Source organism: Littorina saxatilis, linkage group LG8 (genome assembly GCF_037325665.1).
Source record: "Littorina saxatilis isolate snail1 linkage group LG8, US_GU_Lsax_2.0, whole genome shotgun sequence".
Taxonomy (NCBI): domain Eukaryota; kingdom Metazoa; phylum Mollusca; class Gastropoda; order Littorinimorpha; family Littorinidae; genus Littorina; species Littorina saxatilis.
This window is the reverse complement of record NC_090252.1, coordinates 5,732,577-5,759,182: the sequence shown is the minus strand read 5'-3', so window position 1 is coordinate 5,759,182 and position 26,606 is coordinate 5,732,577. Positions and strand designations below refer to the sequence as shown.

Below are 26,606 nucleotides of genomic sequence, written 5' to 3'. Positions count from 1 at the left end.
AAGAAAAAAAGAAAAAAAGAACAAAGACTCAATGCTGGGAACACGCGCGCTTCCGGTAAATCGGAAAACGTCTTTTCAGCGCAACGGCCAACTAATTGGTCAAAACATCTTAAAACGGAAAAAAAAGTACAAAACATTTTTTTTCAGTAAAACATCGGAATTTCGGAATTTTAATTAAAAATCCGTAGAACCGTATTCTGCATATATAAAAATCGGAGAAATTACGGAGAAACCGTAGATGTGCACAGGTCTGTTAATATATTATGCATACAAAAGCAAATGAAGCCCAAAACATTCCTCATCAATGTTTCCCTTCAATATCTTAAAGGTATTCTACTGTAAAAGACTATACAATAAGCACAGCATATTCCAAAGCCCTTTCCATCAATAATTTATACATAGATCTATATATAAACCATCAAAATTCAGTGCAACTGCACCTACATTATGTACAATGGAACCCCCCTTTTAAAATGTAAGACCTTGTTTGTTTGTTTGTTTGTTTGTTTGCTTAACGCCCAGCCGACCACGAAGGGCCATATCAGGGCGGTGCTGCTTTGACATATAACGTGCGCCACACACAAGACAGAAGTCGCAGCACAGGCTTCATGTCTCACCCAGTCACATTATTCTGACACCGGACCAACCAGGCCTAGCACTAACCCCATAATGCCAGACGCCAGGCGGAGCAGCCACTAGATTGCCAATTTTACAGTCTTAGGTATGACCCGGCCGGGGTTCGAACCCACGACCTCCCGATCACGGGGCGGACGCCTTACCACTAGGCCAACCGTGCCGGTCAATGTAAGACCTCAACAAGTCTGAGAAACCAGGTCTTAACAAGCAGGGAGTCTTAGAAAGGGGTTAGATCTACAGAGGTTATGAACAGAAAGTCTGAGAAAACAAGGTCTTAACAAGCAGGGAGTCTTAGAATGGGGTTAGATCTACAGAGGTTATCAACAGAAAGTCTGAGAAAACAAGGCCTTAAAAAGCAGGGAGTCTTAGAAAGGGGGTAGATCTACAGAGGCTATCAACAGAAAGTCTGAGAAAACAAGGTCTTAACAAGATCGAGGGAGTCTTAGAATAGGGGTAGATCTACAGAGGCTATCAACAGAAAGTCTAAGAATGGGGGTAGATCTACAGAGGCTATCAACAGAAAGTCTAAGAATGGGGGTAGATCTACAGAGGTAATCAACAGAAAGTCTAAGAATGGAGGTAGATCTACAGAGGCTATCAACAGAAAGTCTAAGAATGGAGGTAGATCTACAGAGGCTATCAACAGAAAGTCTAAGAATAGGGGTAGATCTACAGAGGCTATCAACAGAAAGTCTGAGAAAACAAGGTCTTAAAAAGGAGGGAGTCTTAGAATGGGGGTAGATCTACAGAGGCTATCAACAGAAAGTCTGAGAAAACAAGGTCTTAAAAAGGAGGGAGTCTTAGAATGGGGGTAGATCTACAGAGGCTATCAACAGAAAGTCTAACAATGGAGGTAGATCTACAGAGGCTATCAACAGAAAGTCTAAGAATGGGGGTAGATCTACAGAGGCTATCAACAGAAAGTGAGAAAACAAGGTCTTACAAGGGAGGGAGTCTTAAATTTGGAAGTGGGGGGGGTCTTCTAAAAGAGGGGGGTCCCCTGTACTGGTGAGCACACCACAACACTAAATCTCACCAAATCCTAAAAATGCTAACAAGGCCAGGACGTAACGTTTGGGTACGGGCCACCATCTGGACGCCTTCAGATCTTGGAGAACTGATCCCTCATTGGTTTCATGGCTGAAGGCCGGTTGACTGGCGGCAGATGCTGCTGCATATTGATCAGCAGTGGTTGAAGTCAACCGTGCATTTTCACCGTCTGGCTCCATTGGCAGCTAGGGGGAGTGTCTGCAATAAACATTTTGACAGATGTTAGAAAAAATCTTGGGTTACAAACAAACAATGAGCCACTCAGTTCAGATCGACCCCCGACTTGCTTTTTCGAATTTCTGTTAATACTCGAAGTCGCAGCCTCTGTACACTGACGTGACATCCATTTTGAGACTCCTCCTTTTTGGCTCACGTAAGTGTAGCCTATGCGATCGTAACTTTGTCTGTCTGTGCGTGCGTGCATATGTGCGTGCGTGTGTATGTCTGTGGTAGAAACTCTAACATTTGAAGACGTCACATTACATTGACGTCACATTATGACGTAAGAGGGTTAGACGTCACGCGAAGGAAGTACTGAAAGTCTCGGTCATTATTATTTTGAGCGGGCCGAGACTAGTTGGCAGTCGTGTCCCTGTAAGTAGGCCAGAGACTATAGAGTATACACTCTATAGTCTCTGAGTAGGCTACATGCAGACAGACAGATCTAGATCTAGTGTCTCGCTTTCTTGCACAGTTTCACCTATGCTCTTTCTGTGTGTGTGTGTGTGTGTGTGTGTGTGTGTGTGTGTGTGTGTGTGTGTGTGTTTGTGTGTGTGTGTGTGTGTGTGTGTGTGTGTGTATGTGTGATGGAGTGATTGAGTTTGTGTTACTGTTTGTCGATTTCTTACGTGAGCCTTGAAGGCTTCGCCTCTTGTTAAGACCTGATCTTCTCAGATCTTTGAAGGTCTTCGAAGGGGTGTTCTACTGTATGCCTTTTTTAGATGATCTTTCCTTTCCTTTTTCTTTAATTTTCAGTTAGACAGGGAGGGTATCTGGGGTTGGGCTGTGATGGATGTGTCCTCCAAATAATTTGAAACCAGAATTTGGCATGCATGAACAGTGTTGTGGCTTAGAGGAACAAAAATGAGTGATTTAACTGGCAAATTAGGAAATTGTTTGTATGCCAAGTTTCGCTCAGGGGAAGGGAATGTGGGGTTGTGTTGTGGAGGTGGTTTAAATGGTGATCTCATGCTTTAATAAATAATAAATTCATTGTTTCAGATTCCATAACCAACCCTATTTTTTCCTCTGGACCCTAGAAGTAAGAACTTTATTATTTTTGACTCATCAAAAAAAAAACAAAAAAAAAATCAAATTTTTTTTTTTACAAACCTCGATTTCACAGACGTTACAGGAAAACGATACACTTTTCCATCATCGAGGGGACAGCTCGTATTCAAAAGCATTCGGATACTCTTTTTTCTTTCTTCTCCAAATGCTGTGTGAGTATTTTTTTGTTTTTAACTTGTTTTTGTCATATCCAAGCCGCCAAGCACCATTAACAGGTCTTGAGATTAAGGCATCTGCAAGGGATGGCTGGCAGGGGTACGTCGGAGGGTTTGAGAAAGGCAAGGGGTGTGTATAAAGAATCTTCTTAATCTTACCACAGTCCTACATTCATATTATTAGAACAGTATTACTCAAGTAGACTGGGGAAAGAAGGTGATTGCGTTCATGTTGAGACCTGGATTCTATTTATGGATTGTGTATTTTTTTGATATACTGTAACAATTACTGTACTGTCTTAGCTAGGTGACTGATAATGATATGGCAATTTATTGTCTGGCCAGCTGTTTCTGCATGTGCACAAATATTACCCCATTGTAAGCATTACATTTTGACTGCATGTACACCAGCTGCCAGTAAGTGGTTGTGTGGCTCAATGTGCATGTGTCTATATGTGACCCTCCACCACGAAATGAGTCGCATGTCACCTCGCGCGGTTCTGCGCTAGGCTCAATATAAGTCCAGGGAGTGTCTGGTAACAGCGTGAGGGTCACCTTAGTCACATGCTTATAACTCAACAGTTTTCGCTCTTTTCTAAAACGGTTTTTACCACTGGATAGAGCATAACAAACTCTTTAGGAAAATGTAAAAATATGAAAATTATGCAAAGGTGACATGCGACTCATTTCGTGGTGGAGGGTCACATCATATGGTTGTTTGCAGTTATCCAGAGAGGGTCACAGTGGCGAATACAATTGTTTCAAAGGCAAAGCACACTTGGGCGTTATTTCTTCAGAAATATATAATATATATATTCGCAGGACTCTGAGACGTTCGCAAGAACCCAGTCCTCTACGGAAGAAGAAGAAGAAGATATATATATCCATTATGATCCATATTATTACATGCCGGTCTGGCCCTACTAATTAATAATTATGTTGCTTTCCATGTTGGCAGACTGCATTGCTGTAAAATTGTGAAGGAAAGCAGCGTCCATTTCAATGAAACTATAACAGCGGTATTGGTTTGGGTTTTTTATGCGGTAAACTCCACTGAATCAGCATCCATGTCTGACAGTGACAATAGCATGGCCTTTTGCCACGTCATGTCATATATCATTGACACACGCCTCTTCTAATTCAAGCACATTCCAAATGCTCGATGATAAAAAAAATGCAATAGCGACCCAGATTGAAAACCAAAGATGAGTAAAACCTGTCCACTAACTTCGTGTGCCCCGACATCATCACGGGAAATGTAACAATATGGTGTAATGCATCCGCGATTCTGACCTCTCTTTCAGTCTTTGACGTGACTCGAAAGTGAAACTGGAAGTCCAGCCTGTAAACACTTTTCGGAAATCTGTTTGATCACTTGCAAAGACGCAAAAAGGATGCTCAACCTGTGAGTGCATAAATCAAAAGTATAACAATGCAGAAAAATATAAAACACAACACTGAGCGCTCGCACCTGTTTCTCTGCTTCAGTCAAATCGCTTGATGCGTCGGTGGCAACCCGCGTGCATCGCATTACTTTGTCTCACATTCCTAACGCTCCTTTGTAAGACAGTGTTTCATTGGTCGCACCTTTGGACAACCACCTGCTCAAAATAAAGAATATTGTTGAGTTCGTATTGTAACTTTCCACAAAATAGGTACTGGCTCCGATCACAAAGCTTGCATAGAATCACGAAATCCCATTAAACACATGCTGATTATCGATTTTGACCCACGGCATCGCTTCCAGGTTTTTCCATTATCAGCATAATAAGGCTGGCGCAGCACAAGCGTAGCCAATCGCAGGCGAGGACACGCGAGGAAGTCGTAGTGAGCTCACTCCGTGTCCGACATTTTGTAGTTACTGCAGCTCTCTGAGTACAGCACCATTCTCATTTCGTCTCTATTTTGGAAGTAACTGTGGAGTTGTGATCGTGAGCTATGGGCACTCTGAGTGGATACTTTGTTTTGTGCCTCCTATGTGGCATCGCTCAGGTTAGTATTGTTTAGATGGAACCAACAGTCACATTTGAACTGACCTGAGATCGCTGCCTCAGTGCCTGCATTGGCCATTGCTCTGAGATGAATGAGTGGATGCTGAAGGAATTTGTCAACCTTCACTGGCTGCTGTCTCCCACGATCGCAGCCGGCTAGTTTTACTCTTTAGCCATATCCCTTTTGTGACAATCGCAGTTGATTTCTCACATCTTTTTTACTTTGTTAATACAATGGTCTTTACCCAAGTACTGAAGTAGTATACAAGTTTAAAGTTACAATACTACTTTTGACCACAGAGCATGAAATTAGTACTAGTGGACTTGTACTAGTGTAAGTGTTGCTGCAGTGATTCTAGACAGAAGGTTTTTTTAGTCTTTGTTCAGGCAGCATTTCAGACAAGATTATTTGTACTGCTTTTATACTAATACTCCTAGTATTAGTAATAGTCAGTCAAAAGACTCAAATGCCTTGGCACCAAAACATTTCTCGGTAACTCACTAACTCAGTAACTGACCCTTTTGTTCTAGTTTTGATGCCATTATAAATTATGATTAACTCTATAGTTCCAGAACACCACAAGATGACGCAACTGGCTTTGGTAACAATAGGATACATGGATCTTCCATTATTTAAGGCCAAAAAAAAAATAGTCTGTTTACGGTAACCCGACCGACCCTATTTTTTTCGCGCGACCCTAGACTTTGTTTTGGCATTTGGGAAAAAAACAACAACAAAAACCAAAAGATAACGTAAAAATATGTTTTTTTGGAGAAGAAAAAAAATCCCGACCTACCGACCCTATTTTTTTGGCCTATGTTACCGTAAACAGACCTTTTTTTTTGGCCTAAGAGAGGGATCTAAAGGCGTTCAATATCATGATTAAATGTATTTTTATAATGTGAGTAGGTGTCCTAAGTAAGGTGTGTGAACAGTATGATTCAAATGTGTTACTGTTAGTGTTAGGCAGGTGAGAGAGAAAGGGATAGGCTTGTGAGTGGGAGAATTAACAAAGGCTTCATGCATGCGTAAATTAGATTGCAAGGTTTCTGATTTAAGTGCTTCAGAATTGATCCTCATACTGAGTCATTCTCAGTCAGTCATAGTGATAATATATTAATTTGTATGACTATAAGTCATACAAAATACATTACAATCTACAAGGCCTGCATGGTAGTGGTACGGTGTGTCGATTGATCGGGAATTCCTTAATTAACATTGCTAATGTGAGTTAGCCAAAGTGTGCTTGCCTAGCTGTACCTTAGAACATCTTGCCTAGCTGTACCGTCCTTAGAACATGTATAAATATAATATATTGATAATGATAGCCGTTCTGAGTGAATTAATTACTGAGATCTTTGTGTGATCGAGGTTTTCATAAAAAACTGCTTCTCTTTCAGTTTCAGAGACCTAACAAAAAGTAAAAATAGTCGTACAGCGGTCAGTTTCATTTAAGTAAATTATTGACACTAATTTACGGACTAATATTAATATAAGTGAGATCTATGAGATAGGCTTGTGCATAGGTTAGGAATTGGTTTCCGTTCAGACATAAATTGCATCACAATCACATTATGACAGTATAGTTAGTGTTACTGATGATAATGATGATTGTTCAGCACATGAAATCTTGATTTCACTTTTATATTTATTCGCAGTTGTACTTTTCCTTAAACTTTTGGTAAATTTGTGAAGTTAAAATCCCACCTGACTTAAATGTGTCGAGTGTCAACCCTTCCTTCTCCAACTCTATTTTCCAACCCTCACACTGTCTAGTCTTTGTCATTCAAGCAAGACTGTGGCTTATCACTAGTATTACTATCAGTATCACATTTCCTGTTAAGACTGTAGCCAACTCAACTTGCTGGGCGTGTCCCTGTGTACCTGTAGTAGAGCACTGTGCACAAGTCAGTCTTGTCACTCTCAGGGCTGGTGAGACAGACACAGACTGTCTGGTGAGATTGGCTGTGTCAGTATAAACTGTAATGGTATGCATAGACATGGATCAGGTTTCCCCCCGACTTGACCTCTTTGCTAGAGCTGTTACACTTACATTTAGAGTGCTTGGTGCTGTTCAGCCACCGGGTGACTTGAACCTCTGAGTCTGATACACTGATGGATCTTTATGATCTTTGACTTTGAGTGACTCTTGCAGATCTATGCATACATCACATGTCAGTAAAAAGAATATAGTAATAATAGTATACTGCTGAACAACTCTTACCTGCGCAGGTTGTTCACTTACATTCTAGACCAACTATTATAATTTATATAATTAATTGTACCAATAACATTCATATTATTGACTCACATGCGAAGCAAAAGTGAGTCTATGTACTCACCCGAGTCGTCCGGACGTTCGGACGTCCGGACGTCCGGACGTCCGTCCGTCCGTCTGGAAAACTTTAACGTTGGATATTTCTTGGACACTATTCAGTCTATCAGTACCAAATTTGGCAAGATGGTGTATGATGACAAGGCCCCAAAAAACATACATAGCATCTTGACCTTGCCTCAAGGTCAAGGTCGCAGGGGCCATAAATGTTGTCTAAAAAACAGCTATTTTTCACATTTTTCACATTTTCTCTGAAGTTTTTGAGATTGAATACCTCACCTATAGATATATGATATATAGGGCAAAGTAAGCCCCATCTTTTGATACCAGTTTGGTTTACCTTGTTTCAAGGTCAAGGTCACAGGAGCTCTTCAAAGTTGGATTGTATACATATTTTGAAGTGACCTTGACCCTGAACTATGGAAAATAACTGTTTCAAACTTAAAAATTATGTGGGGCACATGTTATGCTTTCATCATGAGACACATTTGGTCACATATGATCAAGGTCAAGGTCACTTTGACCCTTATGAAATGTGACCAAAATAAGGTAGTGAACCACTAAAAGTGACCATATCTCATGGTAGAAAGAGCCAATAAGCACCATTGTACTTCCTATGTCTTGAATTAACAGCTTTGTGTTGCATGACCTTGGATGACCTTGACCTTGGGTCAAGGTCACATGTATTTTGGTAGGAAAAATGTGTAAAGCAGTTCTTAGTGTATGATGTCATTGCTAGGTTTAGGTCAAGCATGTGAGTCGTATGGGCTTTGCCCTTCTTGTTAATATATATCATGATCATGTACTGATGTAGAACAGATTCATCATAGGATTGCCTGGATCTATCTAGGCCAAAAAAAAAAGGTCTGTTTACGGTAACATAGGCCAAAAAAATAGGGTCGGTAGGTCGGGATTTTTTTTTCCCCAAAAAAACCCCATATTTTTACGGTATTTTGCTAAAAAAACCAAAAGTTTTTTTGTTTTGTTTTTTTCCCAAATGCCAAAAAAAAGTCTAGGGTCGCGCGAAAAAAATAGGGTCGGTCGGGTTACCGTAAACAGACTTTTTTTTTTGGGGGCCCTATCATACTCATGAATGTTGTGTGTTTTGTTTGACAATGACATAGATCTCTACCTCTTCAATTTAATGTGGCTATTTTTGGCTCACGTAAGTGTAGCCTATGCGATCTTAACTTTGTCTGTCTGTGCGTATGTGCGTGCGTGCGTGTGTATGTCTGTGGTAGAAACTCTAACATTTGAAGACGTCACATTACATTGACGTCACATTATGACGTAAGAGGGTTAGACGTCACGCGAAGGAAGTACTGAAAGTCTCGGTCATTATTATTTTGAGCGGGCCGAGACTAGTTGGCAGTCGTGTCCCTGTAAGTAGGCTACATGCAGACAGACAGATAGATCTAGATCTAGTGTTTCGCTTTCTTGCACAGTTTCACCTATGCTCTTTGTGTTTGTGTGTGTGTGTGTGTGTGTGTGTGTGTTACTGTTTGTCGATTTCTTACGTGAGCCTTGATGGCTTCGCCTCTTGTTGAGTACTAATTTAAGCACATGTATGTTATGTGACTTGTTTATTATGAGGTAATTATAATATGTTAAAAATTTACAAGTTACACTTGCACTGTTACAGACAAATGAAGAGCCAAGCATCCTTGTTACTGTGCTCAAACGTTATTGGAAAACAACCCTTTGGCTGTTGAAGTGTGTCTGACAGTCACACTTGCATGTAAATGAACAGGCTTAGCCATGCAAGGGAAACACAATGAATGCAACAGCTGGAATATTGTGAAGTATTGAGTCTAACAGTTGTTGCCTTTTTTTGCAAGAGAAAGAAATTAATGGAGGTTGCATGCCTCACAATGATTTGATTTTATGTGCTAGGCTTGGGAGATCAATAATATTAATGGTGTGAAAACTGTGTTTCTTTGTTGGCATTGATTATGTCACAATCACACGCAGTCAGATGCACAGTACTAGTTCGGTACTTGTAGGAACCCCTCAGGGCTGTTTTTGAAGAGGGATTGGGTTATACATTTTATATTTTATGGCCTATTAATATAATATTACCTGGTTCATTGCAAACCAGTATTATTAGTATTCATCTTACTCAAGTTACTGGTCCTGTATTTGGCCCCAAGGTTGGGGTGAGGAAAAAAGTTCAAAACAATATTTTGGGTTGCCAGCCAGGTCATGAGGCCATACTCCCTGGAGGCCCTTCCTACCCTGTGCACCTGGATTGTTGAGACACAGTCCTGAAGGATGCTTATTTTAACCTGCCAGCAACTTTGACATAATACTGTGTGGTTGACTTGTGTCACTGACAAGCTGCCCATATGGCTGGAGGAGATTATGATTCAAAAGTTGTACTTTGTCTGAATTGCCCAGGAACAAACGAAAGACAAAACCACTATAATTAGTGTAAAAGCATATCATGCAACACACTTTTTAGATTCACCCTGAAAACTGCCAGCAGGTGAACATTTAGTTTGTTTAGTAGTTTACATTTTGTTGAACTTGAAGTTAGTTTTTCTTAATTTTTCTCCCCTCCCTCTCATAGACATAGAGTCTTAGCTGTACAGAGTCACAGCGTGCATTATACCAAATCATTCTAGTGAGGATGGACTGTGGAGTTGCATACATGTATGTTCATTCTTACAAGTTGCAAGAGTGTTGCAAAAAAATTGCGGAAGAGATTTGAATGTGGTAATTGAGGGAAACAGGGGTAAAGCCCTGTCTTTTTTTGTGTTGTGCAGTTTAATGGTCTTGGATTACCCGTATCATTTTTTGTGTGCTGATTAGGTAAATGTTCTAGCACCAGAATTTGATTATGTTTTTAAAGAATTTGATCATCTTTGTAAATTAAATGTTATGGGTATACTTTCGGCAGGGTTTGAATGCTCTCTGGCCTCATGCTGTTGCAATGACAAAAGTGATCAGCATTTTTCTGATGTGCAGGTGTTAGCCACACAGAATGACCATGAGCCAATGGTGGCCTTCATCTGTGGCAAACCAGCAATGCACAAAGGCGTCAATGACTGGATCAGCGATGAGACGACGAAGGAATGCTGGGATGACAAGCGACCCATCCTGAATTACTGTAGAAAAGTGAGTACTGTCTCACCTGCAACTTATAATTATATTCTGATGAATGTCATAATTCAGACATCTCCCTCGAAAGCAGCGTATGGCTGCCTGAATGGCGGGGTAAAAACGGTCATACACGTAAAAAATCCACTCGTGCTAAAAACATGAGTGAACATGGGAGTCTAAGTTACTCTAAGCCCATGAACGAAGAAGAAGAATAATTCAGACATGGCATTTAGTTAACTGGACGTTTCTGGTATTTTACCAGTTTTAAGTCAACTTAAACTAGTTAAACTCAAAGTCAACTCATGCCATCTGTGATCCCTGTCCCTGTTTTAAGATTTCCTCCCATTTAAAACCTTGTTCTTTCACATTTTCTGTTTATGAATGAAAATGTGTGAATTGACCTCCATTTTAACTTTAAAATATCTTCTTCTTCTTCTCATTCGCTCGTTTTAACTTAAAAATATGATAATCTTTCTCTTTTTAACGAACTTTCTGAGATTTTTTTGTCGGGGTCTTTCATTGGACTCTGGAGGGAGAAGAGAACAAAGCAGGGTCATGGGGGTGGGTGATCGTAAACCAAGGTATCCTAGAAGTGGGGCTTCTACTGCTCCCCAAAAGTCAAGGTCTTACAGGGGTCTTATACGTTTTGTTTTGTCAATAGTAAACGTTCCAATTACCTACCATTTTTTTATTCTTACAGGAGACGTTTTTGAATTGTATTGAGTAATGTTGATGAATGTCAATACATACATGTGTCAATGTTTGTGTGTGTGTGTTCAGATGTACCCCAACCACAACATCACCAATGTGGTGGAGGCAGCGTACCTGGTGACCATCCCTGGCTGGCCCTCTCTCAACGGCAACACGCTGCACACACACCGCGTCCGACCCTTCAGGTGTATCGGTCAGTATTCTTTTTCTTCTTCTTCTGCGTTCCCAGCGGTCACTATTCAACTATTCACATTCATGTACACGTGTGTGTTCTTTTGCATGCACAATATGGGCAGAATCAACGGCAACACACTGCACACACCGCGTCCGACCCTTCAGGTGTATAGGTCAGTATTAATTAAACTATTCACAATCATGCACACAAACCGCGTCCGACCCTTCAGGTTTATAGGTCAGTATTAAACTATTCACAATCATGCACACAAACCGCGTCCGACCCTTCAGGTGTATAGGTCAGTATTAATTAAACTATTCACAATCATGCACACAAACCGCGTCCGACCCTTCGAGTGTATCGGTCAGTACTTAACTATTCACACTCATGCACACACACCGTGTGCGACCCTTCGAGTGTATCGGTCAGTACTTAACTATTCACACTCATGCACACACACCGTGTGCGACCCTTCAGGTGTATAGGTCAGTACTCAACTATTCACACTCATGCACACACACCGCGTCCGACCCTTCAGGTGTTTAGGTCAGTATTCAACTATTCACACTCATGCACAGACACCGTGTGCGACCCTTCGGGTGTATCAATCAATATCTATCAATATGAAGCTTATATAGCGCGTATTCCGTGGGTACAGTTCTAAGTGCTTGTCGAAGAGTTGTCAACACAGGACTAACAAAGAAACTAACATCTTCAGACGGACACGAACCCTATCACACACTAGCAAACCCTGGTAAACATACAACAAACAACTGTTTAACAACAATGTACACATCAATAGCTAGGTCCAAACAAAATAATATTAAGCACAAAGAAAACACCTCTCACAGAGCACAGCACAAGAATGTCTTTTGGGGTATCGGTCAGTACAGTAGAACCCCTCTCTAGCGACCTTGAAAATGTTGACAAAAATCGGTCCTTATGGAGGGGGGTCCTTACAGAGGGAGGGGGCGGGGCCACAAAGAAAGTCACCTCAGATTTTCTTAAAAAAAGAAAACAGAGAAGTTTGAGTTGCTGACGACCGTTTCCTCAAGCAAACTGCTTCGATTTCATGTTTGACATTGTCGATGGTGTCCACCAGTTCTGGTGCATGTTTCAATGCAAAAAGAGTTAGTTTCTGAGCAAGCATTTCTTTACAGCAGTCCCTGCAATGATGAAGGCCCTCCGAGAAAGAGAGTGAAAAATCGGCCACCGTTCTCAGCATCGCGTATCTGTGTGTAACCTCTTTCATTGAAAAGATACTCTTGTTTCCCTGCAGCCTTGACCAGTGAGTCGGTTACCTAATCTGTGAACCCTTCAGTTGTGTTGCTTTGTCAAAAGTTAGACACAGTCAACTAGTTTTGCTCTGAGTGAACAGTGCAGCTGGCCTCAATTAGCCGGTGACACCTCTCTGGCCACAGCACCAAACAGTACATGGCTGGGGGGAGAGAGAGAGAGAGAGAGAGAGAGAGAGAGGGGGGGGGGGTAGCTGGCTAAACTCAGTGGGGTGTCCGGTGTCACTGAAGTCAGCAGAAAGAGCATTGGAGAGAAATAGAGAGGCGTACTCTTCCAAACATCAGTTGTCAGCGCTTAGGGTAGTCAGTGAGGGAGAGTGAGAGCGGTTTGTGTACAGTCCGACTGAAGAGTGAAAAGTCACTGCCACAAGATCGGCATGCAGTCAATAAAGCCAGACAAGAAGAATGATTATGACATGCGGCTCTATCTGCTGGTTTTTTATTCAAACTGGTTTTCAACGCTTATTCTCACAAAGCATCTGCACACCTGCCTCTGCCTCTGTGCTGTGTTTGTGTGGCTGCTTTTGTATGATGTCAGTGCATGGTGAGTGCGTTCACTGCCTTGTCACCACTTCCCCACCTTTTTCAGAATGTTTTCTTGGAGTTGGATAATTCTTTGAATTTGCGATTTTCCAACATCAAGACTTTTTGCAATCGCGATGGCAGTTTCTCCCTTTTTGTGTCTGTTCACAACATTCACTCGATTCTCGAGAGTTAAATATTTTATTTTCTTTGTAGACGCCATGTCGATCTCCACTGCTCTTCTGTCCAAAGACTGTCTATTCTGACTGAATTGAACGGTGTGTGTTGGTCACGTGAGTTTGTTTTCTCGATGATTGGTTTGTGATGTTTACTCAGCCCACCCAACCATCACACCTCTCAGCGGTTAATTAGTGCCTTTGCTTACGCAAGACGGTTATAACGGGTTATAACCGGTTTGTCAGTGATGCGTTACGCTGACTGACTCTTGGCTTTGTCTGACAAAGTCGTTACACAAGCTGTTAGGTCGGTCCTTAGACGTTAGAGCGGGGTGGTCGCTACACTGGTGACAACTATATAAGGAAACACATCGGTTAAAAAAAAAAGGGTCGTTGTGGCGGGGTAGTCCTTAGAGAGGGGGGTCGTTGTGAGGGGTTCTACTGTATTCAACTATTCGCATTCATCTCACATGGTTACACATGCACAATATGGGCAGAAACAATTACAAAAGACATGCAGGCACATGTAAATTGTCATTGAATTTGAAAACAAAGCAATTGTTTATTATTTTTGAAAATCGTCTATTGTACTAATTGCAGTGGGTGAGTTTGTCACTGTCAGCAAATAATTTAATTTTGTGTCTTGTCCACCGGTTTAAAATCAAAGTTAGGTTTCATCCATATTAGGTTGTAGTGACCTTCCCCCCACCCTTCCCTCCCCTCTCTCCCTCCAGAAGAAGGGTTGTGTCAAATTGTCTGAGTAGCTCCTTCTAGTTCTACTTCTAAAGGGGAAAATCCCCTGGTGTTGAATTCCGTGTGTCTGAGTTATGAAGGAGTTGTTTTTTTCTTTCTAAAGGGGTATACAAAAAAAAGCTTGCCTTGAAGGTGTTTTTGTCCTTCTCAAACTGGTTTTGCCATAGGTCAGGTGAGAGATTCACCCTTTGGGTTTGGTATTGTACCTTGAGATAGGAACTCCCCTCTGGGCTATCTTCAGTACATTGTAGTTTTTGTACGGGTCCGCGTGTATTACCACTTGAAGTTGAAATGTCAGACCATTCAAAAGCTTATACATGTTACACATGATCTTTTTGCGATTTCCTGTTTCAATTGCGCAGTATTTTTTGTTCAGTTTCTTATGTTGCAAAACAAAAGAAACTTTTCCCTGTATTTTCCCTTTGTTTCTGAAATTCCAGTCACAGTAACACTAAATGTATTTACTCTGATGGGAAATGCATGTTTCAATCACTTTCATGTTAGTTGAATGGGTAATTTCTGTACTTTCTGGTTTGTGACAAATCACATTGTAAGGTCCGATTAACGTTGTGTGCGGGTGGCTGATTACAAACACTGCAGCAGTGGGCGTAAATGTTCTCTGTGTTGCCGCAAGGTTCTTTTTGGCATGACAATATCCAGTATTGTTTTACATTTGACATAGCTTTTATCTGGTGTTCCTGGGGTTGCCGTAAGGTATTTTAAGGTACATGTATTGCTGTTCAGTGTTGATTACATTTGACATAGCTTTTCTCATTGGGTTTTGGAAACAGGGTATTTCCTGTGACCTCTCATTGTGGACAAAATTAGTTCTGGGTGACATACTTGCCTGCTTTGTTGGCAGGAAATGGTTTTCCTCCTTTGAAATTCTCCCGCCCACACCCCACCCCCCACCCAGACAGGTGGAGTTTTTGTGCTAAAAGCACTGCAGCGTATAACTAGTGGTGACACCAGCTGACCAGCGAGAGCCAGTGTCCCCTTGTACCTCACTTGAAAAGGACGCTCCTTTCTTCAGTGAAGCGTTTCATGTCAAATGTTTGATACACTTCAACACTCCCCTTCCCTCTGCTTGCTTTTCTTACTTTTCTTCCCGGCCTTTGTTTGGGGAAACCTCTCCAAGGTGCAGGTTACTGAGCCTTATGTATGACATTTTTATGTTGATGTGCGTATAATTAATGTGAAGCTGGCAGTGGCACCCTCCCGCCAACAATCTGAAACAATAATCAGATTTTAAAGAAGGGGGAGGGAGTCTTAAAATAGAGTCAATTTATGTTTATTAATGGTATAATCTCTAAAAGGAGGGTGTTCATTTGTATTTCAGTGTGTGTGTGTGGGGGGGGGGGGGGGGGGGGGGGGGGTGCTCTTAAAATAGGGGTTCAACTGTCGGAGCACAGGAAGAGATTTTCATGGCCTAACAGTAACATTAACATTGCTCTAGGCTGGCCTAGTTTGATTGTTTTCCCCATATAGTTTGATCCTATAACAACAGTAGTTGTTTATGGTGGTGCTGGTTCTACCTTCCTTCCTCCTTGTTGTAATCTGTCTGAAGCACTGTGAAGCTAGAGGCTGGTAGTGGTATGTTATGCATAATTTACTACCCAAGTGAACTGAACTTCTTTTTGAATTGAAGGCAGCAGACATCTAACACTGATGCCTTGGTTTTTTTTGTTTTTCTCCATCGCTGTGAAGTGTATGGAATATTATTTACACAAGATCAAAGATGTTGAATATTCCAGCTTTGCAACAGTTGTGAATTATAATGTTTAAAAGTAAAACCCTTTCATTTTGAGGTAATACTCACTGGCAGTTAAACTTAAGGGTTGAGCAATTGTCTATACACTTTTTTTTCTTCAGATGTAAGGTTGGTCTGATGAATAACCTTTTGTTTAACATTGGGGTTGTGGCATTCATTCTGTTTGTTGGTTCAAGCTTAAGGCAGTACCGCCAGTGACTGTATAGTTTCACCACAATGTGTAAGTCTTAGCATTAGGTAAGCCAGGGCAGGAGAAAGCCAGAAGACTGCCAGAGTGTCAGACAGACCACCAGGATCAATAAACAGTCTGGCGGACCTGAATTGACAGAAGCGACAACATAACGTTGACTCGGGGTCTGGAGAGAAGGGATAAGCTATAGTAGACCTGCCACTGCTTTGCCCTGATAGCGACGAAGCTCTCCACAGTTCAATACTTTCTCTGTCTGGCCCACATTTTTAAGATGCCCGAGTCGGCCCCTCCTCTCAAAATCCTCTCAGACCAAAGATCCCTCAGCATAAAAAGACTCATTACTTTCCCATTACTTACCTCACATAAGTGTGGCCCTTTTTAAAGGGGCCGTGCTTTATGTAGGGTTTAAGAGGCGGCAACAAAGAGTGCAGTGTCTGTCACAATGGGGCTATTTCGTGCCTCTCTCCTTGCTCTATCGCTGTAAGGGTGTGGGGTGGGAAGGGTACAGCCACCCCTTTTGTTGACACAACATTCTTGCCGCTAAGGAGTATCATTTTAGTGTTGACGCAGTTAGTCTAAACTCTAGTCGGGCTCAGTAATGTAATAAGCGGGCTGTCTTCCTGTTCAAAGGAATGGTCGCCCTCCTGTTGACACAGTAAGCTAAACTGGTTGGACTAGAAGAGCATGGTTGGCTGGCCTAACGTTGAAAGGAAAGGTCACTTTCTTGTTGACGCAGTTAGTTGATCGAGCTAAACAAGAACTCTGGCTTGGTTGGTCAGAGAATGGTTTGCGGTGATTTGAAGTCAGAGACTTTAGGGCTTGTTGGAGCTCTTTGGTGATTTGATCTGCTGTTAATCTAGTGTGGTCTTGGGGTGAAGTTAATCTGTAGTGAGCTAATGTGGGGTCAAATGTTTTGATAAGGGGCTTATCTTGAGTGCAGAGAGTGTACCCCATGGCTAGCGCAGTGGTGACAATGACACCACGCTGTAGGTTGCCAAAAATGTTAGAGTACTGTAACATGGAACCCCCATTTTAAGACCTGGCCATTGTTGTAAGACCTGCCCCCCTCCCCTATTAAGACCTTAGTTATTAACATTTCCTGTTCATGTTATACATTGGTTAATTTACTTTCATTTTAAGACTCGATCCCTCCTTTTTAAGACCCAATTTTTTTCAAAGTTTTGGAGGTGTTAAATTTAAAACTGTGTTGTGTTTTTTCCTGCTTTAGAAGTACACCATCACAGATCTGTCTATGAGGCTTAAATTTACATGGGAATGGAAAAACGGTATCCATCCATTTAGCCACACGCCAAAAACCGGCATTGGTTCTGCGCAATGTGGGAATTGTTTGCTGAATGAATTGTGCATGTTGACAGTGGTGTCGGTTACAACATTAATCCATACAAAAAATCAGCACAGAATGCAGCAGCACTATATATATTGATTTGTGGGTCTCCATAGATGTGTCCAAGTGGAAAAATTCTCTCATTACAGCTAAAAGCCGGTCGACAGATTTGTTGCAGTGAATAAATGACTGTATGCCGGAAAGACCTGCGTGTATTGTGAATATGGGCACAGATAGCATGGCTGGTATCATTAGTGTAGCTGACACACATGGTTGTCTCTAATCTTTTGACTTGAGAAACAAGTATGAGATTAGGAGGGCCAGCGAGTGAGGGAACAAGGGGAATGGGTTGAGTGGTGTGAAGTTCAGGGGTATCCTTAAGTGCTGTTCACATGGCAGACTTGCAACCAACTTGTGACCAACTTTAGTCGTTTGAGAATCGCTCCCGAGTCGTTGAGGCCGAATCGGGGGAAAAGTCTGCCATGTGAACAGCCCCAGTGACTCGCGCCAGACTCGTGAACGACTCGCGCCATACTCCAAAACCCAGTTGAGCACTGCCCGACTCAGCCGTGACAAGCAAACGACTCGCGCCAGACTTTTCTTATCGCGCATACTGATTGGTTAGCTCTAGCCACTGAGTTAAAATATATATAGACGTGTACGTCTCTGTAGCTCTAGCCTTCCCTCCGCCGGAAAACAAAATCAGGTCTCAAAAAGGAGGGCGTCTTAAAATGGAGGTAAATTTACAGAGGTGATGTACAGTCTGAAAAAGTTAGGTCTTAAAATGGAAAGGTCTTAATTGGGGGGGGGGGGGGGGGTTGCCACTGTAGTCTGATTAAATACCTCAAATTTCCGATTCACATGATCAGGTGTGGGTCAGATGTCCTATCATACTTGGTAGGGAGCGGACTCTGTAGCAACATACCTGGGAGTTTTGATGAAGAGGTTTTTAGTCTTGCTGCACATGATGTTGACAGGAAATTTTGTTTTAATTACACATTAACATGCTTCCATTCAAAACTTAGAGGTCTTCATCGGGGATTGACGCCCGACAAAAGCTAATTGAAGGCCGACGGAGCGAAGCGACGGAGGGTTTCAATTAGACTTTGGGAGGGCGTCAATCCACGATGAAGACCTCGAAGTTTCAAATGGAAGCATGTTAATGTTATTGTAATTCAATCTGACGACGATCTCTTTCCTGCTTTCGTGCGGTTGTAAACAGACAGAATTGGTTCTGTTCTGTTCACACACTACTTTCAGTCCACCTACCTGCAAGGGTCAAGTCCCAAGAAATATGTCTCTGTATTCCTATCGTATCACTCTGCTCCTGTTTTGTTTTCTTTCACACACATTTTCCCTTCTTTTTTGACGGGTTTCTGGACAGCAAACTCTAAAACAAATTCTTTTTATCACAAAAGCGATCTTTGGAATTGACTGACGTAGTCCGGAAGAATTCATGCATCAACTTACGTCACGTATTCGACGTCATCACTTTGCATACCTTATGGTCTCGGTATTTCGTTGGCATTCATATTTCTTACTTGTAAAATGACCCTCAAAGCTAACCGAGACTAGTTGAGGCTGTATCAATGCGCCTCGCCAGCAGGTTGTTAATGGATTTTTTAGCGAGTGGTTATCGACAATTAATGACCAGTAATTTTTAATGAGTTGGGGCATTCTGACCAATCACAGGATCTGTTTCATTGAAACTCAAACTTGATTGAATTACAATAGCAATTAGCCTTCTTAATCTAGATCTTTTGATAACAAACTTTGATGCTTATTTTAACCCCTCATGTTTAGTTAGACCTATTTGTATCCATTTAGAAGATTAGACATTAAGAAAAATGATTAACGTTAAAATTCAATTGCCTGAAGACATTTTTTTTGTGGTTACATCTTTGCGATTTATCATTTGACACACTTTGAACTGAGGTTATTGTGCTGGATTGTTTCGCACTAATTTTTTTCTCACAAATAGACGGCATCATTCATTGTGAGTGTGGTTGACGACGTGTAGATTTACCCCCAGTTCAAGACTCCCTCCTTTTTTGAGACCTGATTTTCTCAGATTTTGGGAGGTCGTTAAAGGGGGGTTCCACTACAGGTACTATATATCACACAGTATTATTGGGCGATGACATGAAATGATGAATCAGACTGATGACCAGTGATGGAAATTTAGAAGTGTGAAAATTTAGTGTTTGTTCTATTTGTATACGATCTGGTGACTACATTTTTATTGTTGTACTGTGTTTCAGTGGACAACTTCCAGAGCGATGCCCTGCTGGTGCCCCAGCACTGCAAGTTTGACCACAAGCACGACGAGAAGGTGTGCAAGGGCTTCAGCCATTGGGAGGTGGAGGCTCGTGACGCCTGTGCCAAGGACGGGATGCACTGCGAGAGTTTCGGCATGCTCCTCAACTGCGGCCTGGGAACCTTCAGCGGCGTGGAGTACGTCTGCTGCCCCAACAAGAGTGAGTACTTTTTGGCTCACGAAGTGTAGCCTATGCGATCGTGACTTTGTCTGTCTGTGCGTTTGTGCGTGTGTGTGTGTGTGTGTGTGTGTGCGTGTGTATGTCTGTGGTAGAAACTTTAACATTTCCGAGTCTATGTGTGAGTGGTTATCCAAGACTATGGATAAAGCTCGCATAAGATTACGTCACGGTCAAAAGTGTTTGACGTCAATTAATGCATCATGACGGCATGCCTCCGTCTCGGTCATTGTTATTTTGAGCGGGCCGAGACTATTTGGCAGTCGTGTCCCTGTAAGTAGGCTACATGCAGACAGACAGATCTAGATCTAGTGTCTCTCTTTCTTGCACAGTGTCACCTAAGCTTACTGTGTGTGTGGGTGTGTATGTGTGACGGAGTGATTGAGTTTGTGTTACTGTTTGTCTATTTCTTACGTGAGCCTTGAAGGCTTCGCCTCTTGTTGGATGATGTATTAACTTCATTAGTGTTGTCTACTTTGCCATGCTGTGCAGTGTAACTGTAGGTATAAGTAGACTCCGATGCAGCACTTCTTCTTCTTCTTCTTCTTCTTCTTCTTCTTCTTCTTCTTCTTCTTCTTCTTCTTGTTCTTGTTCTTGTTCTTGTTCTTCTTCTTCTTCTTCTTCTTCTTCTTCTTCTTCTTCTTCTTCTTCTTCTTCTTCTTCGTTCATGGGCTAAAACTTCCACTTTCACTCATGTTTTTGCACAAGTGGATGTTACGTGTACTACTAGTATGACAGTTTTTACCCCGCCATTCAGGCAGCCATACACCGATTTCGGGGGAGGAATGGGTAGAGTGGTACCTGCGATGTGTGGCTCCTCCACTGAGAGGTCACCTCCCTTACAAGGACACCTTTTGTTTGCCCTTTTTGGCTCACGTAAGTGTAGCCTATGCGATCGTAACTTTGTCTGTCTGTGCGTGCGTGTGTATGTCTGTGGTAGAAACTTTAACATTTCGTCATTTGAAGACGTCACATTATGACGTAAGAGGGTTAGACGTCACGCGAAGGAATTACTGAAAGTCTCGGTCATTGTTATTTTGAGCGGGCCGAGACTAGTTGGCAGTCGTGTCCCTGTAAGTAGGCTACATGCAGACAGACAGATCTAGATCTAGTGTCTCGCACAGTGTCACCTATGCTTACTGTGTGTGTGTGTGTGTGTGTGTGTATGTGTGACGGAGTGATTGAGTTTGTGTTACTGTTTGTCGATTTTTTACGTGAGCCTTGAAGGCTTCGCCTCTTGTTCTATTATTTTGTCCAAAGTCTCCCTGTCACAGTGTCACGGCAGGCCACCTACAATGTAGGGACACTCTGGGTTTGTCCAAGGCTGTCCTTTATTGCAGACACCACTGTAGTTCGTGTGTGTGTGAGCTTGCCGTCTTAACATTTAGATTGAATACAATAAACTGTTCTCTTCTGCAGCAAGTTCTTGAGCCTGAGCGTTGACATGGTCATTTGTTGCAAATTGAAACCAACTTTGTGGACAGTTATCCTACCTATATTTTCGTTTATGATTTGCTTTGCGGATCATTAGTAATTTGTCTGATAAAATTGACATCAGAACTTTTTGACCTATTATATAATTATGGCTTCCTCTTTTTCTTTCTGGGTGCCAAGTCACTATTTTGATGATATCATGCACTGTTTATGATGTAGTGGGCTTTACAGCTGACTTAAATTGCTCATTTCCTTTTGTTTTTGTGTTGTGTCTGTTTGATTTCCAAATCCATTGTGTGGCAGTTTGGAGGGTGTTCTCTTTCAGTTTCTAGGGGGTTCCTGTTGCATTTCTAAATGGTTTTTGAATTGATTTTCTTTTCCATCTTGGTGTGGAAACTTCCAGGGTAGTCGGTCTCTTTTCAGGATTTTGTATTCTGTTTTCATAGGGTTTACAATCTCTTTGCAATTATCGAAGAAACTGTATAACTTTTAGAACATTCTCCGTTATGAACGACTCCTGTCTTTCTGGAGGAGGGAGTGGAGGTTGATTTGATGGGGGTGCGTGGGTGGAGTGTTTCGCAAACTACACAATCATATGGTCATACTGACTGAAAGAGTCGCCAACATAGTCAGTCTTTTTTCAGTATAGGGCACACTTCCAGGGGGTTATTTCAGGAGAGCCCCCCCAGGGAAAGATCCCATAGTTGTGAGTCTGGCCTGATGTATGGCCGTGGCATTTAGTGGGCTTGCTTTGTCAAGTAGGAATGCTGTAATTGGACCCAAGTGTTTAACGACCATTAATGTTGTTCTCTTCTGTTGCCACCAGTTGTAGCCAGTGTGCAAATAGTGGTACAGGAATAAAGTAATAGGATGCCTTGTGCTGTGTTGAGACTTTCTACTGTTAGGCTGAGTTGGGGTTTGTCTATGGATTGCTGAGGGTGTTTTGTGTGTGCTTTTTTTGTCAGATTGTTGATATATCATATAGTGAAAACCCCCTCCACAAATCTGAGAAAATCAGGTCTTAAAAAGGAGGGAGTCTTAAATTAAAATTGGGGTACATTTACAGTACAGGGCTTATGAACAAAATATGTGAAAAGACAAGGTCTTAAAAGGGAGTATCTCTTAAATGAGTGTGTCTTATTAGGGGGGGTATATGTATACAACTGTAGGGGACTCGGATGGTGCCTGGGGCTTTGGCTTTTATACCTGTATGTTTTGGGAAAGCAGAAGAAGAGGAAGTGGGAATGGCGAAGAATCTTTGTTTTTCAACAGAATGGATAAGTTTGTTTTGTGCTATTTGGTTGGGGGGGGGGGGGGGGGGCTGGCTAAGGGGTAATTGTGCTCCTTTTCGGGTTTCTTTATTTTTCTGCTTGAATTTCCACAGAATGTAGGAACAGGTTGTTTTCCCCCAGTGTGATTTGTCAAGCATTTTCTGTTTCTGTTTTCTGGTGTGTTTTGTACTCAGACTGATGATTATTGATCTATTACCCACACACAAAGGAAACTATTGATCAGCAATGTTTATGCACATTTAGCTCAGTTGGTTTCCATGAGTCACACAAGAATTTTGGCAACATAATTATGCAGTAGCTTGATGTGATATTTGCAATATGTATAGAACTGTGTACGGGCTAAAAATAGACTGGTGTTCTGGTGTGGATAACTGTGTGGAATAAGTCCCTCTGTCAGTCAGTGGCCAAAGGACAGAATTTCACAGTGATGAGTAAGTCCCTCTGTCAGTCAGTGGCCAAAGGACAGAATTTCACAGTGATGAGTAAGTCCCTCTGTCAGTCACTGAGTCAGTGGCCAAAGGACAGAATTTCACAGTGATACCTGTCACAAAGTGCCTCCTAGTCCTAGAGACAAGTGTCCTTGGATAGTTTCTGGTGTTATTTCTTACCACCAATGGAAAGCAAAAGTTTTGGGTTTGTTTAAATAGATTCATACAAGGTTCCCCGTCGCGATATTACCTTCGTGGTTGAAAACGACGTTAAACACCAAATAAAGAAAGAAAGAATTCATACAAGGTTTTTTGTCCCCGCAAACTTGTTTCTAAGGAGGCTTTGAAGTTTAACTCAATTATTAAAGAACATTCGCCTGTCAGGATGTCATTTCACATTTGGCGCCGACGCCAAAAAGTTTGTTGAAATTGCTGAAAACTTTGCAGTCGTTTCAGAAGAGCGGCCAAACTTTTTTCACACCAAAGGTCACGCCATTAACTGTCATGAACCTCCACAAATTTTGGGGGCTATTTTGGCAATCTTGCTGAAGGAGAAGACAAACTTAGCAGTGTCGCTGCCTTAATTCAAGTTAGCAGGAATGACAATAGAAAGTGTTGTCCATTCCACTTTGGAGAGGCATCAGGATGTAGGTAGAGGAGAACCCACCTTTTAAGGCCCCCATCATTTAAGACAGCTCCCTCCCTTTTAACCTTTTAACTACCAAGTTTATTGTTGTGTAGACTCCCTCAGCTCCCAAGTTATTTTGAGCAGAGACGGTCAAAAACGGGTATGCGTGTTTAAATTATTATTACTCAGTTTCTCTTTGTCAGATTGATAAAAAAAATTGGTATGTTATTGGATAGGGATCAAACTTCAAAGAGTATGTGTTCTTCTTCTTGGTGGTATGTATGTCGCAGTGTTATCATGATTTATCTACCTGTTGACCTGTCAATAAAGTTGAAAAATTACGCTTACTTGTTGCTCCGGTATATCATCCGTTTCGCTGTCACTTGTTGATATTCATTGAACAATCAAAGTAGGTCAGATCAGCAGTGTTCACAGAAATGCTGATGTCGAAGCCAGAATCTTCTAATTGATGTCTATTTTCGTGGAGATAATCCAGCATAGTCATGAAATCAGGATCACTGTCATGTCGGCACCAAGCGCCCAACAAATTTGGTGAAAAAAGATCGATTGTAACTCTCACAGAGATCGAAAGCACATGGGGAAAAAACAAGGCGGAAGTGAGACAATCCCACAATGCATTTGCAACCGTCTTATTACTACTGCTCGCGCACAACAACCGCAAACAACCGAAACAGACGCTACACCGGCGAGGGGCGGTATCGGGCGGTATGGGAATGGCGGCAATGGCGGAAGACGGGCGGTATCGGGCGGTATGGTAGTTAAAAGGTTAAGACCATGTTTTCTCAGACTTTTTGTTCATAACATCTGTAAACTTTCCCCATTTTAAGACTCCCTCCTTTTTAAGACCTGATTTTCTCAGATTTGTGAAGGTCTTAACAAGGAGGTTCCACTGTACTGGTGTTCAGCGCTGACTGTCTGTGGGTCTGACTGTCTGTGGGTCTGACTGACTGTGGGTCTGACTGACTGTGGGTCTGACTGACTGTGGGTCTGACTGACTGTGGGTCTGACTGTCTGTGGGTCTGACTGACTGTGGGTCTGACTGACTGTGGGTCTGACTGTCTGTGGATCTGACTGTCTGTGGATCTGACTGTCTGTGGGTCTGACTGACTGTGGGTCTGACTGTCTGAGGGTCTGACTGACTGTGGGTCTGACTGTCTGTGGGTCTGACTGTCTGTGGGTCTGACTGTCTGTGGGTCTGACTGTCTGTGTGTCTGACTGACTGTGGGTCTGACTGACTGTGGGTCTGACTGTCTGTGGGTCTGACTGTCTGAGGGTCTGACTGACTGTGGGTCTGACTGACTGAGGGTCTGACTGTCTGTGGGTCTGACTGTCTGTGGGTCTGACTGTCTGTGGGTCTGACTGAATGTGGGTCTGACTGACTGTGGGTCTGACTGTCTGTGGGTCTGACTGACTGTGAGTCTGACTGTCTGTGGGTCTGACTGTCTGTGGGTCTGACTGACTGTGGGTCTGACTGACTGTGGGTCTGACTGTCTGAGGGTCTGACTGACTGTGGGTCTGACTGACTGAGTCTGACTGACTGTGGGTCTGACTGACTGTGGGTCTGACTGTCTGTGGGTCTGACTGACTGTGAGTCTGACTGACTGTGGGTCTGACTGACTGTGGGTCTGACTGACTGTGGGTCTGACTGTCTGTGGGTCTGACTGTCTGTGGGTCTGACTGTCTGTGGGTCTGACTGACTGTGGGTCTGACTGTGGGTCTGACTGACTGTGGGTCTGACTGTGGGTCTGACTGACTGTGGGTCTGACTGTCTGTGGGTCTGACTGACTGTGGGTCTGACTGTCTGTGGGTCTGACTGACTGTGGGTCTGACTGACTGTGGGTCTGACTGACTGTGGGTCTGACTGTCTGTGGATCTGACAGTCTGTGGGTCTGACTGACTGTGGGTCTGACTGTCTGTGGATCTGACTGTCTGTGGATCTGACTGTCTGTGGGTCTGACTGACTGTGGATCTGACTGTCTGTGGGTCTGACTGACTGTGGGTCTGACTGACTGTGGGTCTGACTGACTGTGGGTCTGACTGACTGTGGGTCTGACTGACTGTGGGTCTGACTGACTGTGGGTCTGACTGTCTGTGGGTCTGACTGACTGTGGGTCTGACTGACTGTGGGTCTGACTGACTGTGGGTCTGACTGTCTGTGGATCTGACTGTCTGTGGGTCTGACTGTCTGTGGATCTGACTGACTGTGGGTCTGACTGTCTGTGGGTCTGACTGTCTGTGGGTCTGACTGTCTGTGGGTCGCTTGGTTCAGATTCATCCCACAGGTTCCACTGTGCCCTGTGTTTTGTACCTAATGCCATCATGCAGAGGAGGCTTTGTCTGCAAGTGACAGGTCCTGGCAGCAAAACACAGTGGATAGGGATAAGTGTCACATCCATCCAACCTCATCAAGTCTCTGAGGACCAGGCTGGCTTTTAGCATTAACTGGATTCCCCCCATCCCTGTTCAGTTATTGGCAAGGACTCTTCTGTCAGATTAATAAGGGTGGATGGACTATTCTACTACTGAGGCAACATATCAGATTCAAAGTAGGTCATTTGTGCGGAATTGTTTTAAGAGGAAACAAAAACTAAGATTTGAAATTTGTTTATATATTTATTAATTAATTTAAAAAGAATGTTTTTAAACGGAGCATGTTTTATCTTTTGCACTGATCTTTGTGTAGTTTAAATGCAACTAAGGAACTCCAGAGTTTTGATCAATTAACAAAATTTGATGACCAGTACGACTGATGCTTTGCAGTTTAGTTTGCATCAGTTGTTTGGACACTGAGCCCCAAGCTCTCAGAGTTA

The 26,606-nt window shown here is 42.5% G+C and overlaps 2 protein-coding genes across 2 annotated transcripts in view; one reads left to right on the top strand and one right to left on the bottom strand.

The window, feature by feature from the left end:
• The window catches only part of LOC138972602 (sialin-like), a 31,895-nt gene extending 27,113 nt beyond the window's left edge, over positions 1–4,782 (bottom strand). Inside the window, exons 1-2 of the mRNA XM_070345255.1 lie at positions 4,603–4,782; positions 1,673–1,884 (exon numbers count right to left, since the gene is read on the bottom strand). Of these exons, the coding sequence (XP_070201356.1) occupies positions 1,673–1,865 (193 nt within the window). The 5' untranslated portion in view covers positions 1,866–1,884; positions 4,603–4,782. The remainder of the gene's footprint in view (positions 1–1,672; positions 1,885–4,602) is intronic.
• A 174-nt stretch (positions 4,783–4,956) lies between these two features.
• LOC138972601 (amyloid-beta precursor-like protein) overlaps positions 4,957–26,606 on the top strand; it is a 66,878-nt gene continuing 45,228 nt past the window's right edge. The window contains exons 1-4 of the mRNA XM_070345254.1: positions 4,957–5,123; positions 10,426–10,575; positions 11,341–11,464; positions 19,760–19,975. Coding sequence (XP_070201355.1) covers positions 5,070–5,123; positions 10,426–10,575; positions 11,341–11,464; positions 19,760–19,975 — 544 coding nt within the window. The 5' untranslated portion in view covers positions 4,957–5,069. The remainder of the gene's footprint in view (positions 5,124–10,425; positions 10,576–11,340; positions 11,465–19,759; positions 19,976–26,606) is intronic.